Below are 21,212 nucleotides of genomic sequence, written 5' to 3' on the forward strand. Positions count from 1 at the left end.
ATACTGGCGACTTACAACATCACATGCAGCCATGACTCACACTTGTTGCTCTGTCACTGGTGAGCTAAACCATCCAAATAAAGCGCTTGCATCACTGAACACAAAATTTAGGGTAATACAAAAGTCCACTTTCTTTCAAGTTGATGAGTAAGTTGCCCTGAATGTGCCCTCGGGCCAACACTGATCACAGCAAACTGTATCATACTGTTCCTTATTATTTCTACGCTTCATCCCCCGAAACAGTTTGAAATTATTTTCAGCAAATGGTGCATGTTTCCATCAGTTTGCTTAACTTCGACCTTTGCGCTTTGCAAGTTGAGAGCATTTCCTCATTTGAGGAGGTGGCATGCTGCCAGTCACATGAATTTAAAGTGTGTGGGTGTTGAGTACTTGAATCAAAGTACATTACAAGGTCACAAAGATCATTAAAATACAAACAAATACAACATAAATCTGGAGAGCTTTCCCACAGTAAAAAAAACTTTGTGCTACTGTTCATGTACGACTAGTGAATGTAGTGTCATGGAGACCTGGCATTGTATGGTCAATGTTCAGTAGTGTAGAATAAATTAGCAGCGAGAATATCCCCCATTATGTTGTTGTTTGTCATCTCTCTAAGCTAAGCTAGCTACCCTGGGGCCTCTGTTAGCTTTCTCTCCACCTACACCACCCACACCACAGTCTGCACTGTGTATTTTTTTAGCCTCTGTAAACTCAGACTAGTGTCACTTTGTAATAATCCTCAAAATCCTCTTTGAGGTTTCACTTCATTATAGTTTAACACGTTTTTCACATGGGAGGTGAAGAAATTCACATTTAAACTATCCGCTAACCATTACAACATGATGACTAAGCATGATCACATCCACCAATCTGAAAGCAAATGGCTTCTACAGGAACACATACTGTATACTGTAGTTTTTCCACACACGAACAGCCAAGGATAGAGTCACTACACTTGTAAAAAGTTCCACATTTAAAAAAAATACAGAAACAGAAACTTTCAAGTTTCCCAAGCTGTATGCTTCAGCTCTACAACAACAAGGGTGCACATTGGAAAAATGCTTAATTTCTATTTCATTTTAGTTTAAAGCCCTTCTCAGCAGATGTACTGTTGTTTTGCTGAGTTTTAGGAAAAGATAATGAAACAAGAAGTGCTGATGTCTGGACACTATAGAGTGGAAAATAGATTAAAAAGAAGAGGACATAAGCAGATATCATTTATCAGATACTCCTACAAAGGATAATTCTGGTTTAGTACACATTGAGTTTTTTTTCTGTAATTGTAATCACCACTTCAGTTACTGGGAAATATGGGTTCATTGGTAATAAAAGAAATCTGACAGGTCAAGAAACACGAGCAGTCAGACAAACCCCCAAGTCACTTTAAGTTTTACCTCCAAACAGAGAGTCCTGATACTATCCCGCTGCGCCACTAGCTTCTGTAAGTAAGCGCCAGCTCGGACTGGGGATGTTTCTAATTTGTTTGCATACAAAAACTACAGCCGCAAACGCGCTGAAGTGACCAGATAACATCTAACAAAGCTGTGTCTGTGTAGGTTCTCATTCACCCAGGTCATCGTGTCCTAAGGGTTGATTGACTGGACTACAAATAGGAAGTCCAGTTGCGTTCAATCAACCCTTAGGACATCTAACAAAGCTCTTTTCAGTTATGGTTTTTTCAACCTCTTACTGCACCATGTCCTGCTGTTAACTACAGCCATGTCTGTACTAGCCACAGCCACTCTGCCTGCCAATGCACACATCTCCTCCTTCCAAATTAGGTAGCACTTAACCACTGTGGTCTTGGGCTTTTGGGAACGGTGTTCAGTAACACTATACAAACTGATAGATTTGTAGTAATTTGCATTACAAACCACAAACCAGCACCCTTTGACTCTCTAGAATGTGGTTTAGTCTGTCAGGCTAAGCTGTTTGCACGTTCACGGCCTGTCTAATTTTCTGACTGATTGTGTTTCTTGCTCCATTGAACTTGCCACAGAGCCGTATCATTGTCTTCCCAGATCTCAGCGATTACTTTGGTGAGTGTAGCGTTATAATAACATAGATAGAGAGGATGGTCCAAACAACAAAAATAAAACCCAGGTTGTAATAAATCAGAATTATCTTTTAATGGATTATACAAGGTCTATGAATGCCTTCTTAAATTCTTTGTGATAAAAACATATGTAATGTAACTGCACCGTTAACAAAACTGAAAGAGAGTAGCTTTAACTGTGGCGTCATCACACTCTGGATATATTTTATTGGAATAAGAGGAAGCCTGGAATGGTCACAAGCGCGCACAAACACACACACACACACACACACACACACACACACACACACACACACACACACACACACACACACACACACACACACACACACACACAGGTTTGCATAAGTGTCAAGTGTCAAAATACTCTAAGTGTAATAAATGTACATGTGATAGTAGACAGGTTTTTGTGTTTGTGTGTGTGTGTCCTGTTGTTTGGCCCGTTCAGCTCAGCAGTTCAAGGTAAGTGACAGGGACTTTTCCCTTTTCGTTTCCTCGTTCTCCAATCAACCAATCAGGGTCCATTCCTGGTACGGTGTATACGGTAATGAGCTGGAGAGAAAAAAAAACAACAAAAAAAAAAAACCGAGGAAGACATTTTGAGACAATTTTGCCAAAATGAAAGGAAAACAGGGATACATTGCACATCATGTGGTGATATTTGCATCATCTCCCTCCTCCAACCTTTGCGTGTGTGTGTCTGTCATAACTGCTGACTAGGCTACTGCCAGCTTTAGTCACCAGAAGACGTTGTGGGTCAACTGGTTTGTTTGACCTGAACACCTGTGCCAAGATTTCTTCACTGATGAAGAGATACAAGAATTGGGTACTTAATCATCATTTGTGTATCATACAGCCAGTACACTAATTCTGGATCATCTTTGCTATGGCAGATTACAGTTTTACATTTAAACTGATGGATGCCGACAAACTCAAAGACATTGTTGCTCTGAATAAAGACATGTTTGTTTCAAACTCTTGACTGGCGACCAGTCCAGGGTGTACCCCACCTCTCGCCCATAGTCAGCTGGGACGGACCCTGACGGATTAAGCCGTATAGAAAATGGATGGATGGATGAATGAGATTGTTTGCCCTGCTCTAATTGGATTCACCTGTTGCCCATTACCCCTGTGTATATCATACTGTCTTATTGTTCCCCTCTCTCCTTGGCAGTCTGTGCCTATACTTGTGTTTGCACCTGCTGTCTTGCCTTTGTTCTTGTGGCGTTTTTACCTGGCCTGTTTCCCTGCCCATGTTCTCCTCCTGGTTTTGTCTCCTTTGTGTATCCCAGTGTTAGTCTCTGGATATTCCTCTGTACCCAGTTTGCCTCCGTAAGGACATTTGCCTTGTTGTTGAGTTTTGTTCCTGAGCCTTTTTCTCCACGTGTGGAAGAGTTTTAGTTGTTTTGGTTTTGTTGCCTGGCCACAGACTCTTTGCCAGTAATTAGTTTAATAAAGGACATTATTAGCATCTGACAGTCTTGGGTGTGTGCATTTGGGTCTTCTTCATTGTGTTCTTGGCTGCCCAGCTTGACAGTATTCGCTGTACATCTCAGTCACAAAGCAAGAAACTACTTCCCGTTATTGAGTCAAACATTGGGCCTTGTGGAACAAAGATATTAGTGTGTGGTGAGTCAGAATTTCTTACTGTACCTCATCAGCTAATAGAGAAAGCTCACTGATATCGTGGGCGTCGTAGTCATAAAGGACCTTGGCCTTTCTGGTGCCTGTGACAGGGAGCTGAGTCTGCTCCATAGCCAGTGTGCTGGGACTTTGGCTGGACAAGGAGGAGACTGTGGCCCCAGACGGGAAAGCAGATGAGACGGGGTCGGGGCAGACAGAAGCAGAGGAGTGGAGGGTACTGGCAGCATTAGCACATCTGCGTGAAATTTGGAAAACAAAAGAAGGCTATGAGCCATTGTGGATTTTCAGCTTGATAATTTGAAGCTTTTATGTAATCCTGCAAAAAAGATTATACAGTGATCATATCCAGTTTGAAGCTCCATGTTGAAATACTCCTATTGCACATAGACAAGTGAAAACAGATATGGAAGCTTGGCTCTGTGGTGTTTTAATAGATCTATAATTTGCATGTACTTGAATTCCTGTCTTTCTTTTCTGATGAATCTTGGTTCTATTTTTTGCATTCTTCTTGCTTGTAAATCACGTTTACATCATCTTTTCATCATGAGACTTCTGTGTCCTCTGAATCATCATTTACTTGAACTGATGCAGAACTCCAGCAACGAACAGTTACATGCTAAGGTCAGTATGCTAATACGCACATAGTGACAATGCCAACAAGCATGTTTACCACAGTTGCCATCTTAATTTAGCTTATTAGCATGCCAACATTTGCTAATTAGCAGGAAAATGCGAAACCATACGTGTAAACCTCATGGTGGCACTACAGGAAGTCAGGGTATCTAAATCAAATCAATTGGACTTCCTATTTTATTTTCATGCTATTGATTTTAGCTTGTACAAAAAAAAAAAAAAACTAAAACTAAATTCATATTTATGTTGCAAAATATAATTATAACATGAGTATTTGGTTTTGAATTATCTCAGGCTTGGTCACCTCCTGGGATGTCTCATATAATTGTATATGTATATGTATATATGTAGATATCTTATAGCTTATATCTTAAATAAATAAATAAATAAATAAATAGAGTTGATGTCTAATATGTACAAGCATGTTAGCAACCACAGCAACATGTTTGTGGTGATTTTTTTTCCCCTCCTTGACTCCAGTCCATAGCCTGTCCTCAGAAAACATCTGCGCTTGTTTAGAAAAAAGGCATCTCATTTCCCAACAACCATCACAAAATGGAGGGGGCGAGAGCGCTGAATGTGATTCTGTCAGTGGTTTTCAGTTTTTAACCACAGTAAATATCTACATGCACATAGCTGGACAAAGATCCTGTTGACCCTGGTTTTAAACTTGGCGACGTTCACTGCCTGTAAGCCATCCTATATGTAGAAATTGCATTCAGTGTTCCCACCGCCCTTTTCCCTTCAATATTCATTTATGTGGGTTTAACACTGTTTAAGGTATATGATGTTTACACTGAAATATTCAAACTCAAGATGCTGTGTTTTAATGGCTGCATAAAGCCATCAGATGGAAATACTTGTTGAAAATGCAGCAAAATTTCAGATATATCTCACAAACATCACAGCGCAAACATTTTCTAAAATTAAAATGTCGTTTTTCTGGCAGCTTGCAGTGTTCCATAAGGGAGCTGTTTGGGTCCACTTTTATTTTGACTTTTTATAGTGTATAGATTTACCATATGGCATTAAAAACTCCCATGTGGTTATGTGTGAATCAGCTTTGAGAGCTGAGAAAGAATCATCATGACACTTGTTTCTAAATGGGGGAGAATACATTAATTTTTAGCTGAGGTGAAAGCAGTCATGTCAGGCCATTTAACTTGAACCACAAAAGAAAATCCATCTGTAAAGCATGTGAATAGAAACAGCTTTGTTCTCTGAGCGGGATTTAAACTAAAAGAGAACTGTGCAGGGACAAATTTAGAAAAATGAGGTCAGGGTTAACAAATACGTCATAGAGAGGGAAACTGAAAAAGCCTGGTCAGGCAACTCCAAGACAAAGGAAAATAAAAGCTGATTTTGTGACGTAGAGGCCATGGATTTTGTGTTAACCATTTCCTTAGCATGTGGGAGAGTACAAACTGAAAACGGCCATGTTAAAACGACCTCCACGAAACTCTTTGTTGCAACTGAGTAGTAGCCCCCTGCTTTTGTTTTACCCTTTGAGTTTGTTATTGGAGTCCTCCACCTTGTGACCAATCAACCTCACTGTGGCTAGAGGAGACAAAGACTTGTTAGAGTTGTGTAATTGCTGCTGGTGTCTTAGTAATAAAGCTTTTTTTAAAAAGAAGATGTTTGATCACATAGCATCTGAAACACCTGGCACCCTTATAAACACAGGTGATCTACATATACTAAAAAAGAGCTCTTCAGAGGTTGAGCTGAATAATACGCTGAAAGACCTGAACCAAACTGAGGTAGGGAAAAGAGATCTGACATTTGACAATAGGTCTGAGATCACTTTTGATCATCTGAGATCACAAATGAGAACATCTAGAGCCTCTGACGGTTAGAAACAACAAAGCTGATGTGTTTCAATCCTTTTGAATGTGAGATGTTTAGGGAACTGCAGGTGTTTTGCTTGGTCAGACACACTAAAAAAGCAGCACAAGTACATGTGTAATCTGCAAATGATATAAGCACTTCCAGCTGTGTGATAACGAGAGGAACCAGGTGCCAGAAACACTCAAAGGTTAGCCTCTACTACTGTTAACCCTGAAGCCACTCACAGAAGTGAATCCTCACCTGTTGAGCTCCCTCTGAAGGTCCTGCATGTAGTGATGACACTGGGCGTAGTAAGTGGCCTGAGCCTCTGCAAAATCTTGCAAACAACGCAGGTGGTTGAGCTGAAGGGAGAGAGGGAAAGGTGATCTCAGAACGAACGCGATACAAAAACCACAGGGTGCTTCATTATCGTTGCAGCAACCACACGTTACCAACATCAAAGCCAACTGATTTCCTTATTTCTGTCAAAAGCTCAGAAATGCTCCTCTGTCTAACTGCGGTGTGTGCTGTCACATGCGTACAGTGTATCCCGCACAACTTTGACTGACATGTGCCTCTTGACGCGTGAATGTGGAAAACATGATGAAAATGTTCCTTTAAATGTCACAGTTGTTCTTTTGCATGAGTGTCTGCTTCCACATGTCCTTTCCTTTCCCTACGTTTATTGGTTGCAGACATTTGGACGTACAAAAAAATGTACCATGAGGTAAGCAAAGAGACAGACATAACAAAAAATACGCTTAGCAAGAGGTCAGCTTAGCATAACGACGGACCAAAAATAACAAAATCCACCTACCGGTATCTTTAACACTCATTAATTTAACACGTCACATCTTGTTTGTTTGATCTGGACAAAGAGGTCCGGGAGTTATGTACCACAAGTATGTCTCAACCACAATCTGTAACTTCCTGGCGCCTCGACAGGTTTCCTGTCAGAGCTAAGAGATGACTGGCTGGAACTTGTAATAAGGCCAAGGGTCCAAGTCCTCCCACGCCACATCAAATCCCTACATAGAATTATTATGTAATATAGTTATGTTATAATATCCAATCCAATCCAATCAAGAACTATATCTCTATCTATCTATCTATCTATCTATCTATCTATCTATATATATATATATATATATATATATATATATGCAAGAAAAAGTGTGTGAACCTTTTGGAATTTCATGGTTTTCTGCTTTAATTTGTCATGTGATCTGATCTTCATCTAAGCCAAGAGTATTGACAAATATAATGTGCCTAAAATAATAACACAAAAAATAATCTGATCTTTCATGTCCATAGTGAACACATTCATTCCACAGTCAAAATAGTAGTGGAAAAAGTAAGTCAACCCTTGGAATTAATAACTGGTTGACACCCGCTTGGCAGCAATAACCTCACCCAGGAGCTTCCTGTAGCGGTGGATCAGACCTGCACATCATTCAGGAGGAATTTTTAGCCCATTCTTCCTGACAGAACTGCTTTCGCTCTGTCATATTCTTTGGACGTCTCACGTGTGTGGCTCTCTTCAAGTCATTCCGTAGCATCTCTACTGGACTGACGTCTGAGCTCTAACTTGGTCACTCCAAAAGGCGGATTTTGTTTTCATTCTGTTGTGGACTTGCTCTGATGTTTTGGTCCGGGTCGGGGGGGTCAGATCTCATGAGTATGACAAAAGAAGCTCATGGGTTCATGCTTTGAGCTTCTGCATGTATTCAGTAATTCTCAATGAGCAATTTGTGTTGCTCATTTCCTCTGTGCTGTTACTCTGAACATGATGGTCTAGCCACCCTGACTAACCAGCTCCCATCACTACGTGCTCACTGACAGGGAGACACATGACCGGTATCACAGACTTACATGTGTGCTGCTGATGCCTTCCAGCAGCAGCCTGGTGACCTCAGCTTGCCGGTCGAACTCAGTCTGAGCAACCCGAAGCTCGTGCTCTGCCTGCAGGTGGAAATGAAAGGACGGAAAGAAAGTATTTTAAAAAATAGAAAATATATGGCTGCATCATGCTTTCAGTAGAGCACTTAGACACAAACACAATAAGTGACACTAGTGAAGGTACTTACTTTGTCCACTTCTTCACTCAAAAGCTGAGAGAAGCAGGAAAAGAAAAGAAAACAGTCATGAATCACTCTCAGACTCAAATTAGAAACAGCTGTGAGCTATGTCTGTGCTTCCATGTAGCCAGTCTGAATCTATGAGGGGAATTACCACTGTAAACAGATCTGCTGAATCTACATTCAGGAAAACATCAAACATCAGCAAATCCTTTATCTATAGAAACTGTGTTTAGTTAAAGTTCAGTTTTTGTTTTAATGACAGTTTCTAACCTGAGTTCAACCAGATTAATGGCAAATTCGCTCTATCTTAACCCCCTGATCCCAGGTCAACAACCCTGGATCAAACAACAGAGCCTATATACAGAGCACCTTTGTGATCAGCCCCAAGAGGGGGCTATTTGATGTTGTTCCCTGCCATTGGTGAGTTTTGAGTTCTGGTTGGATATCTGCATCTTAGCCCGTGTCTATACCTGTGTTGGTTGGCCTATACCTGAGCCTTAGTCCACTTCTGATCATATTTGGACTGTGATGCATCGTAGCATACATGATTTCAGTGCATCAGCGTTAGCAAATGAACCGTGGGGGTCACGAAAGCCGACCTCCTCCTCTGTGGCCATCGGGTGATGTCTTTATCAACCACAGAGCAGATGCTTTAAAAATAGCCCTGCTGATGCACACAGTATATTTTGGGCTGTAGCCACATTTTAAAAACCATACAACAGCTCAACAAAGGTAACATTTTACAACACAGTGACTTAAGATGGGCCTATTAAATGGTGCATCTAACAGATTTTTGTTTCTGTGCTTCAGTTTTTATCTCACACAAAAAAAGTAATCCAATAAAAAAAAAAAAAAAAAACAACAACTGCACAGCTGTGTCAACTGCCGCTCACTTATCAGAAGTTATTCCCACAGCACAGATGTGAGTGTTGGGTGTTTTACGCCCAACAATGATGTCACGGTGCACCCTGGAGTACACTACTGCACCGCAACAGTGAGTGGAGTTTCCCAGAAGGACAAAATAATCATGTGTTGCTGTGGCTGTCACAGCAGTAACTCTAATCCTCTTCTTTTATTTTTAAATATATATAATTCCATATAATCTGCGCTCGAAGTCTCAGGCCAGGGACACTCTGAATGTTTAAAACCAGGGTTCGACCTCACCCATGGTGTTTAAAGGAAAGTTTACAGAGCAACGTGTTTGTGTGTTACAGCTGCTACCCTTGGCCACCAGCCTGAACTGAAACTGACCTTTTCTCTACTTTCTGCAGATGCTGAAGGCTGGTGAACGTCTATTGCATTGTGCCCCCCGGTGTTAAACTTAGGTTACTGCGAGAAAGCATCTTGCCCAAATTTTATTAAAAAAAAAAAACTTTACATAAGGGATATTTCATATTTTCAGGTGGAAATGTAATATTTCTCTGACCATGTGTTGGTGGATATTAGGTAACAAAAATAAAATAGAATCGCAGGATGAGTGGTGCAGACTATAAGGGAAATACATTTTTAAAAGCATTTACACAGAGCATGTTATTTCTTATTTCTGACAGTTAAAGGTTAGAAACTGGCCACACAACTGTATAATTTCATAATGAGATAAGGCCTCGGGTCTTTCTATTATTATAATTATTATTATTATTATTTCTGGCCATATAATAAAAAGAATTTGACCCTGGTATATCAACTTAAGAGAAAGATAACAAAATGGCAAACTGAGGCCCTTTTTGGGTGGAGAAGGGGTGGAAGGGAAACAAGTATTTACCACAAAACATACAATGAAGACTGACAACAGCTGCTGACATTTCTACCACCACAAACAAACAGCACATGATGACAAGGTACTGGTTCTAATTTACTGTTGTTTTATGTGCACAACCTTCCTCTGCTCTGACACACTGGGATCCGCCGCCACATCCCAGCTTTCCCAGCCACTTTGCAGCTGGTTCAGTTATGGAGCCAACACAAGGAAACACATACTGACTGAATGTCAAAAAAATAAAAGTCACAAACCATAAAACCATTTCAAGTCAACACAGAACCAGTGCTATCATTTAAAGAAGCTGCCGAGTCTGTCATGATTGAAGCTGTGCCATAAAGTTTGACATGTTCAAATCTGTGCTGTCTTGAACTGCTCTATTCTCAGAAGCTGCTCTGACAGTTTAATCAAAAGCAGCTGAGACACATGAACACACAGGAATCACAGATGTATTGTATGACCAGTTCCTACTGCATTTTTACTGTAGTGACACTGTAGTAGATTGTACAGCAGTTAGTAATATGGTCAGCTGAAACAGAAAGTAATATTCTGCAGTGTCCCTCTGAATCACATGTGTGGGCAGAGCCTATTAGGTAACTTTATGATACGTCTGACTTGCCGGTGACCCCCCGTTGCGTCTTCGGCTCTGCGACACAATTCAATACGGCTTTTTCAGGGACATTTCAGGGTCGTTTGAGTTCATGCTGCTGTGGAGCTTTAACTGTGCTTCGTTCAAAACGCCCTGTGGTCGTGTGTCAAATAACATTCAGCCAATTCAAACAACATTAACAAAAATGGCACATGCTGAAACATGCTTGCGTCAATTAAATATTATATTTATGTTGCAAAGGTCATGCACCATTGCTGCTACCACAGTCTGACCAGCCACACGTTGCAGTAAGTATTAGAAAAGCAGCCGGTTAAACAGCCTTTATAAACAATAAATCATAAACAATCATATTTAAGAAAAAAAAAAAGTAGCCATTATAAACTACCTGGAGATTCTCATCGGACTGTTGCGACCTGCTGGGCAAGGGTCACACTACTAACAAGGGGGAGGAACCCAAGCTAGCACTATTGCTAGCAAGCTAATCTGCCGACATGTGACTTGTTATTACAGTTATCCTACAGACTACAGTGGCTGCGGCTCTGTACAGGGGCATTTTACACATGAAAGAAACTTTTAAAGATTATTCTGTGGTTTGACAGTGTTTATGTTGACCACATTTATATCCCAGTTTCTCAGAACTAGCTGTGCCCTGCTTTTTCCCCTAATGCACAGAGTAACTCAGTTTTCATGTACAGTTGTGTTATGCACACCTTTGTTGAATGACTTTGCCTTTGCTGATTCTTACTTAGCAAGCCCAGCTCATAGTGGGCTGTCAAGAGTTTCCCATAAACTACCAGTCATACTAGACCAAGGCTGTTAATGGTGGATGGCACAAAAAGTCAGTTCCCTATGTGTTCAGGTGCTGTATTCCTATTAGCATGTTAGCTTAGCTACTGCTCAATGACATAAGGCCCCACATGTGTGGCATCTTTGTTTTTTTTGGGGGATTCTTACCGCAGATGCACTGGCAGAAAGAACATAATTTCGAGGCCTTGTCTCCTGAAAATCAGGTGCAGCCTACAAACAAGAGCAGGGAGGAGGAAACACATGTTGGCACAGTCATGCAGTTCCAAAACATTAAGCAGAACAAAAGTTAGAAGCCAAATGCAAACAAGCATAAAGAGCACCGAGCAGAAAAAAACACAAGTGCAGATCAAGTTCAAAGGTTCAAAGCAGGAGGCATGGTCAAATTGACAGCCAAAAGATTTAAATGGTAATTCAAAATAATCTATCATGTCTGCTGACATCCGTTACAAAGTGCTCACAGATGTGTTAACTCCAGACAAACAGCATCCAGGCAGCACCCTATCCCTGTGAATTGTGTATTTATGAATAATTGATTGCTATAAAACATGAGAACTGAAGCTTAGAGATGTTTAGTAATCACAGGGGAAGATAATGTTTTTAATAAAAAAAAAAAATTCTCTCAGGCTCATTGATTAATCTGAACCAGAACTAAAGCTCTGTACTTTCAAGTACAGCAATCAACACCCTGCTGTGAGTCGCCCCCTGCTGTTTCTGAAAGGCACAACCCTGTACTGAGCAGTGGCCTGTAACACAAAGCGAGATTGTTTTGTTGTCCATCTGTTTTTTTTTTGGGGGGGGGGGGCTTTCTGGTGTTATGCAGCAAAAGGAAAAAAAAATTACTAGAGAAAAGTAAGTGACCAGTGACCACATGCTGTATATAATAATACTTTTTTTGGTTGTTTTGACATGGCTGGACTGGAAAACTCAGGAAACCAGGTGACCTAAAGAGAGTTCAGACAAAGCTAAACCTGGTTTGTGATACAGGCCCATGCATGATTGATAGATGTGTATGTATGTCTCCAGTCCTCTACCTGAGTGCTATTACCTGACTTTTATCTGTTCTCTATATGTTTTAACAAGGGTGTGTACCATTAAAATACTGCATTTACAATTACATTTTTTTTCTAATACTGATATCAAAAACAGGAAAATCAAAATGGCCTTAAATTTAACATAAATATAGCAGATGTTGGCAGCAACTTTATTTTATGTTGATAGTAAGATTAAATGGCAACAGGGTGAAGAGAGCAGTTCACTGCAGTTCAAGTGTTTTAGTGCCTTTCAGCGCATTGTTTCGGTTTTATATCCCACAACTTCACTGTCTTCACTCTTTGCTATTCAGTATAATCACTGTTGCCTGAGAAGTGGAAGGCACTGCCAAACTATCGGTACAGTTTAGCTGCTGTGGCTCTCACGGTTACTGCAATTCAAATGCTATTACACAACAGAGGGGGAGGAGAAAGGCGAACAGAAGCGGCAACGTAAACAACAGCGACAAGATGAAACTCACGGCCGCCTTGGCTTCTGCCTGCTTGGCTTTTTTCAGACGCGCTTTGCAGATGTCAAGATCCAGCCGTCGATTCTCCAGGAGCCGCCTCTCTTTCTACACAGGACAAGAAGGATCCAGTCAGAAACAGAGAACAAACCTTGAAACACTGGGTTTCGATCTATTTAAGCACAATAAGGAAATTAGCTCTGTATGATGAGACATTTCACAAGACATTCATCTCTTACTTAAGATGGTGTTAATATGACTGAATGTCTCAAAGCACCAAGGACTTAGTAAGTCCATTTGTCCATCAGTCAGACTTACCGATATAGTCCTCCAGTCTCCTTCCAGGAAGTTGCGCAGTGGAGTGAGGAAGGTGGCGGCTGAGGTTTGGAGGAACTCGCGCTCTGCTCCTCCCAGTTTCTTTTGGTACTCTCCAACTGTGATCAGGGTGCTGCCTAAAATCAGCACAAAACACAAATACGCACATGTACAATGAGTTGTAGTTTTGCAGACAACTGCTGCCTGACTTTGAAAAGCTCACTCATCTGACTGATGATATTTCTTGCGTATAAGAGGATATTTTGGCCTGATGGTCAAGCGTCAAGGGGTCCAACCGACATGATCAATTGTTGCAGCTTTAAGTTTTCATTGCTGGTTGACTTGGTGTTGACTGTAGTTGCTGATGGTCATTGAGTGCATTTCAATAATACACAACCCACAATCAGCTGTTACTACTGTCACAACAGTAGACAGAAGCAGCTGTTGAGATGATCCCATCATATTGTTTTAATAAGGAAGACAGCCAACTGTGTCATCCCACAGAGCAACACCAAATAAACTCATGACTCGACGCTCAATGTTTCCTGTGACTTCTGAATCACGTCCATTACACTCTTGCATTGTTTCCTGTGGATCCCTACTGTGTGGTTAAGGTGGAGTCTGCCAATAATAACGAAAACGACAATTCCTGAAGGAAAACACTGAACAGTGAATCACTACAGCTGAATAAATCCGGTAAGTAAACAGAATCAAAAACAGAGTTTAACATAATGAAACTCTTCAGCATTCTAACTTTAAAGATCTTGTCCCAGAAAACTGAACCTGACCCCACATGGTTTTGGAAAACGTCAACACTTTCAGGTACAGACTGACGGGTTTTATGATTGTGATCATTACATCAACATAGGTGCTGTTTACTTCCATGAGAGCTTTTCAGAGGGCCTTTTAATGGTCTGTAAACTATATAATTACAATTGAATTCCTTCAGAATTACATCCCGGCCCCTTTAATACTTCATCAGGACCAACAAGAGACAGCAGCGGCAGCAGACAATGATAAGACAATAGCTCACAGTCTCACTGACTGAAGCAATATCAGTTTCAGGGACAGCTCCACTGACCATATGGCGTCGCTGGTCCAAATTCACTGGCAGCTTCCAGCATGTACTGGCCCAGCAGTTCTGCGTTGGTTATCTTGGAGGGAAGCTTCTTGTCCAGTTTGTCATAGATGAACTCTTCTATTCGAGCACCTGCATGACAAGTGATAAAGAGCTCAACTTTTGTACATATTAAATCAACAGGATGAGAAGCTTTTAGCTGCTTTTGGTTTGCTTTTAAACCTTTAATGTGAAAAATACAAAGGAAGCTTTCATTGACCTTCATTGACAGTAACTTAACAGTGACTGGAAGAAAAAGGCAACTGATAGGAGAGAATTAGTGTTTTAAATTGTGTGTCTGTTAAAAAGTGAAAATGAGTGCACCACAGTGCTGAGTATGACATTACTGCTGGTTGTTGTATAGATGAAATTAGCTGTTGCAGATATGTACATTATGCTAAGTCTGACACGTGAACCAATTTAGTACAGGTGATACAGTGTTCATTAATTTTTAATTACTTTATTGATCCCTCCTGGGGAAATTACTCTCTGCATTTTGCCCACACCAAGTGAACGGAACACACACACAAGCATGCACATGCACTAGAGACGCTGGGGCAGGGGGCTGCCTAGTGAGGTGCCCGGGGAGCTGGGGTGGATCGTTGCCTTGCCAACAACAACAACACTGTTACACTACCATACACACCACCCTCTGTCCTTCTAACTTTACTCTTACATATTGAATATCAGTGGATTATCTGTAAGAGGAACTAAATACGACATGTTTTATTGAGGTTATTATTGCTATAGAATTTTTAAGTCTACAGTTTTGTCATTATAATACATACACAATACAAAATGAGTTAAAATGAGTCTGGGTGTGACTCTGGTGGACTTTCACGATGCCTGAGCTGCTTCATTTCAGGTTTAATTGCTGCTATTTTAGCATATCCAGTACACCTGAAGGCAGCACTGGCTGTGTCCAATCAAGCAAATGCTGGTGGGTGTGGTCCTACATACAAGCTCATTAGTAATTCAACACCTGTCTGTATCTATCAGTCCGTACTGAGTGTGTATTCACTTTAGTTTCTACCTTAACCATATTGTTGCACTTGTGTGTGCTACACCACACACAGTAGGTCATTTGACTGAGCAGAGGGAGTTCACACAGTCTTCCCTTACACAGCACTTTGGCAAATGAGTCCAAGACTTACCTGTGTGGTCAACTGGAGCGTGGAAGGAGACAAATACACAGAGCAGACTTTAGACATTAACACCAGAGTTCATTCTGAACACGTGTAACTGTTTGTGTACAACCAAGAGAAGTGTTGTGCTTATATCACAGAACGTTTGTGCTGTGTCTGTGCTGCAGTTTATGCACACGTGGGTGGATCAATGAAAGACACAGGACATCCAAAATTATTTATATCCAAAACATCACCATCATCATCATTTGTTTAAGCTGCTGCAAAGAGGAATTATGAGACAAGTCATACAGATATTTATCATATATTTATAATATATATTTCTGCATGTATATGTGAAGTGGTGCATTTTACAATCACTTCAAATTAGATGATACTTTTTTTACATTTTCATAATTTTTGTTACTTATTCTGTTAAATATTTGACATAAAAGCTTGATGGTTCTGAGACTCCATATGGGATAATAATGACGGCGGTTGTGAGGAGATGTAACGTCTCGATGGGAGGTCATGTGTCTTTCTACAGACTGAGCAGGACTTACTCGGGTTGGGCTGCAGGAGCGCCTCTGTTTGTCTTAAGATCTTTTCGGTCCAGTTCTTGGTGCCATCGGCCCGAGTGATCAGGTTCTCTAAGTGAGGATCCAGCTCCGTTTTCTCAGCCTGGCCCAGCTTCTCCTCTGTGAACTAGGGGGACAAGTCAGGGCCATGAGTGCACAATCAGGAAGATAACTTCTGTTACAATGGACGTGTACGTGTACTGACTTGTTGGGGAACATGTAGACATATGTAGGTTTGAGAGTGCTACTTTAATATGTTGGTATATAGATACAGATTATAGCCAAAAACACATTACATAAAAAAAATACTTAAGTTTGTCTTTGTCTTTAGCCATGCTAGCAGCCAGCAATATTTGTGGTTTTACTGATGAAATAGTTTCAACAACCACTGGATGAATTGTGATGAAATTTGGTTCAGACTCAGGATGAATTGTAATCACTCTGGTGATCCTCTGACCTTTCACCCAGTACCACCCTACCCTACAAAACTAACAAGATTCCCATCAGCTCGAGCTGTATGCTGTTTAATGCTAATTAGCAAATGCTAGCATGCTAACATCCTAAACTAAGATGGTCATGTCATCGTCTACCACTTACCTGGGCCCAGGTCACGGGGGTGACTCCCACCAAGTCCACAATGCAACCCCGAGAGACTGAGTCTCTTGCTCTATCAACTGTGCTAACCAAGCAGCTAAACTAAGATGGTGAACATGGTAAACATTACACCCACTTCAAATCACCATGTTAGCACTGTCACTGTTAGCATGTTAGCAGGCTGATGTTTGCACTGACTCAAATCACCACTGTGCCTGTGTACGGCCTCACAGAGCTGCTAGCATGGCTGTGGGCAAACATGTCCACTGAGTGGGACACTTTACAGAAGAAGAGACTTGTCAGTGTTCTCTGGGGGACAAATAAACCTCCTTAAAAAAATTTTTAAGCTACAAATAAACAAATAGTTCAAACAAGTAAAAGCAAAAATAGCCTTTTGGCTAACTCTGTGACCTTTACAGAAGTATTAATGTATACTGTCCATGTTAAATAAACTGATGAATAAATAAATTAAGTACCCTCTACATGTAGATGGTGGGAAGATACACATGCATGTCTCTTATGTTTACCATTGTTATGTCTTCCCCTTTGAGTGGTAATGGTGGGTTAAGTGTGACGGTTTGGGAACTGGATAGACCACCAGGATGGTCTGGCTCTGTCTAAGAGGGTGACTGAATTTCTCTCTGGCTGCCATGTCTGACTGACAGAAGGCAGCAGCCAGCTGGACTTTAAAGAGACAGATGACTGATGAATTCACCATCACTGTCATATACCAGCTGCCAAGAAGTCCCTGACTGACAGTAGCTTTGTGGACCACATCAAGTGACTAACACCCCAGAACTTCTCAGATGGCTTATAAATTCTGTCACTATGAACATATAACTAATGTTTTCTTTTATTGGTATACAACTCAAACTTTAAAAATAAGCTGTCTGCCTAACTTCTAACACTCTACCACTCAAACCCTTAAGCTGCGTCTGTGATGGTGAGCATTTTCCAAACAGTATCCTGTACAGAGCTGTCACAAATGACAGCTCTGTACAGGATGTGCTTTTGCACACACTGTGCCTCAGCATGTCTCGCCTGTACTTCCTCTTCAGGCACTGGTTTCACGGCAAATGCCTTTGGACAACCTCTAGACAGTCAATCTGAACTTTTTGCATTGATGGATTCGTCCATGGTTGATTTGGATCTTCAGATTCAAACTGTTTCTGCTATGACACCAATGAATCAACAATGCACTGGCTTCCCTGCTGTGTGAGCTTTTGGATCCTTTTAAGAGATTAATCTGAGTGGGTGATAACACTTTTCTGATTAAACACCCCTCTTGCAAAAAGTGAATACTGTTATTATTAATGATTTTATTTTATGCTTGTACAGCTGTGTCTCAGATCTAACCAACGCCGTTCCAGCTGTCATAACAGTCCTGCATTTCTTTAATACAGGCTGTCAGCCTAAAATGGGAATTTGTTGCATGCCCTTGCAAGAACTCCCTTGAAAAATCGTGTATTTCAAAGCTTTCTTGCTAATTGGCACAAATATGTTAATGATACAACATGACCGTAGACTGTTTACTTATATATGGGGAGTTTAGATGAATTCGGTATATAAATGGTCAACCTATGAACCCTAATGATTCGTAAGAGGGTGTAGTTCTGTTTTTACTAGTTATACGAAAACAAAAAATTAATTGACAGTTTTTTATGTATGTATGAAACAATAAAATGCCTAATGCTCCTGCTGTACCCATGAAGAAGCCTGTCCCTGTTGTTGAAGGAGAGTAGGGTCAGCTTGTGTCACATGGGTAATACACTCGATCACAGCCATCAATAATGGATCGAGGCTTGACGAGCCTTTATCGGTTTACACCGCAGGGCCGCGCTCATCCAGATCCTCCACAAAAAATACACAGTAATAACATCATACACTGCTTTGAGTGTGTGTCTGTTTGTTGAACAAATCGATCATCATGGCCCCACAGCTATTTTATTTCATCCACGCAGGATGCAGTTGCAGTGTGACGGGGGATCAATCTACGTTACAGCCGGAGGATGCTCGGTCTCTGCGGGGATCTGAGCCTTACCTGCACAGCCCGGGTGAAGAAGACCCCTGCATCGGATGCCAGTTTTTTGACGTTGAAATCCATGGTGCCGCGCTGAGCTGGGCATACAGGCAGGGCTTGTTTGTTTCCCCGTAGAGGAAATCCTCTGGATCAGCTGAGATGATGTAGCAGCAGCGGACGCAGGACTGGAGCCGTATAATCCGCTTCGTGGACAATCGGAAATCTGCTCTCCGCCCTGCGTTTAAAGAGCCCACAACACCGAGCTGCAAGTCACGACTCCACCACCGCCCCCACCGTCACCCTGCAGCGTGTCCTGTACCTCCACCATGACCACTGGGTTATGGGTACATCCATTTTCTGTCAGCTCTTCTCATATACACTATATCCTCAGTGCAACAAACAGTCCTTTGTTGCACATTCTTGTGTTCATTCCACATTGTTTCTCTCCTAAAATATAAATAAATAAAAATATATATACTGCATGACCACATAGATACATATACATAGCACACACTTATATACTTTTTAAATAAAACGTTTAACCATGGTTATGTTTGCCTCTGTCGTATTTGTGTTGTTCAGTGGTGACCCTTTGTAATAGTAGGCTCAATTGGGTCTTTTGTTATGAGTAAAATATATATATGTGTATTGTATGTAGCTTAAGCTGCATTCAGTTGCCAATTTTATCCTGCTATCATCAGAATAATGTTCCTCAGTAAAACAGGTCTTGTGTGTTTGTTGATGTCTACAGTTAGAGCCTACTTGTAACCTAAGAAGGCAAACCCAGGGAAAAACAAACAAACAAACAAACAAACAAACAAACAAAAGTGTCAAGTTCAAGCACCTGAAGTGCACTGATGTTGCACTGGGAGATGTATTTTCCTCACCGCTCACCACTGACTTCATTAGTTAGTATACACAGTTTAACAGCCTGCAGTGAAAAGAGGAAAAAACAAGTCAAGAGAGCCATTTTTTTCTTCTCTTTTTTTTTTTTAACCACTCCATTTTTATTGCTTATTCATACCTTTACACTAATGGCCTGGTTCTATTTAGATCAGGAAAAAATGGAATTCCACACTGTTTTGGATCAAATGTTCTTCACTCAGTTTTGGATTACACTTATTAGCAGTTACAAAAGAAAATCAATAACAGAGTGCTGACAGAGCTCAGAAACAATACCAAATTAGAAGCTGAAACTCGTTTGTGTCACAGCAGTTCTCCCGAAGCAGTATCTCCACTTTTAACATTTTTTTTTTAATTTCAGCACATACATTTTTTATAAATAATCAGGAACAGTCAACACTCCACAGTAGCTACCTGCTGTCACTGAAGACATTATTTCTTCAAGAAAAGCACAGATTGAAACAATGACTTCAAATCAGAGAGAATAAGTGTCAGAGATTGTGATGAAGATGTGTTGTTAGTTTTTAGAACATAAAAACTAACAACAGATTTAGTTTGGACCATATTTGAAATCATGGTAAATCCTCGTTATGCTCACACACATCTGAATCCCAGACAGAAACACTGAGTGAGTCTCTAAATAAAGCTCTTCATCTCATACCTACGTGAACATTAATTTTCACCATGACTGTGAAATAGCAATAAAAACAGAACTGTACCAATCAGATTCCCATAAATCACACAAAGAAAAAAAAAAACTGTACATGACAACCAGGAAATCAGGTCAGTGAATAAAACCCAACACAACTGATATGAAACAGCTTAAAAAAAACAACAAAACAAAACAAAAAAAACAAAAGCAACAACAAAAAAAAAACATCAGTTAGGCATCACTCATGAACATAAACTTGAACTGCTTTTATGTAGGAGACGCAGAGCGACACACTGTACAAGAGGCTGATACTGGGAACCAGCTGGAGCTACACACTGTGGTGCCAGTGTATTATCATTATTATTAGAAACCACTGTGCAATACGTCGGAGCTGTTTCATATAAACCAACACATTTTTTTTTTACAGCTAATGGGGAAAATGACTGTCAATGTACGATCCTTCACTGGAAGGAACTTTAAGGTCTCAGAAATCCGTGGACCAGGAGCACAATGAAACATCACCACCAACCAAATCCTGTAAATCAGCATCAATCAGCTCTGTGAAGCGAGTCATTAATCCCTGCTCAAACCGTTCATTCAGATCCATTTAGGTCGTTTTTGACAAAACAAACTGAAGATAGGTATTGTTAACATATTTTTAAACAATTAATAGTTAAAAAAGGAATAGATGAACAACAAAAATAACAATTGCTCAAAACATGTAATGAGAACTGTCAGTGCAATTAAAGAAGCCCATTTTATGTTTTTAATTTTTTTTTTTTTGTTCCTGAAGTGGAGTCACCTCAGCCTCCCTCATAAAGAGAGCTTAATACATGTGGGACATCAGGGCCAAGACACAGACTCTCCACCCCATGTGCCAACTACCACCTGTGGGGGAGCTCACCTTCCATACCATCTGGTATAATTTGCTGTTATTTGGACATAATATCCAAATAATAGCATTGAGTCAGTCCCTCCAATCTTTAATCTTATGAAT

The 21,212-nt window shown here is 40.7% G+C and overlaps 1 protein-coding gene across 2 annotated transcripts; it reads right to left on the reverse strand.

Annotated features, from left to right (window-relative positions):
* Positions 1-231: 231 nt before the first annotated feature.
* LOC121195298 (endophilin-B2-like) lies at positions 232-18,838 on the reverse strand. 2 transcript variants are annotated; one of them, XM_041058684.1, is made up of 11 exons: positions 18,682-18,838; positions 16,032-16,173; positions 14,309-14,437; positions 13,231-13,364; positions 12,928-13,020; positions 11,565-11,627; positions 8,251-8,274; positions 8,036-8,125; positions 6,425-6,525; positions 3,713-3,938; positions 232-2,611 (listed from the first exon to the last, which is right to left on the reverse strand). In XM_041058684.1, exons 1-11 carry the CDS (start codon positions 18,742-18,744, stop codon positions 2,504-2,506), a joined length of 1,173 nt encoding a protein of 390 aa, XP_040914618.1. In that variant the 5' UTR covers positions 18,745-18,838; the 3' UTR covers positions 232-2,503. The 2 variants fall into 2 exon arrangements, with proteins under 2 accessions (XP_040914618.1, XP_040914619.1); XM_041058685.1 differs by lacking the exon at positions 11,565-11,627.
* Positions 18,839-21,212: the final 2,374 nt, after the last annotated feature.

The sequence above is a fragment of the Toxotes jaculatrix genome, chromosome 16 (assembly GCF_017976425.1).
Source record: "Toxotes jaculatrix isolate fToxJac2 chromosome 16, fToxJac2.pri, whole genome shotgun sequence".
Taxonomy (NCBI): domain Eukaryota; kingdom Metazoa; phylum Chordata; class Actinopteri; family Toxotidae; genus Toxotes; species Toxotes jaculatrix.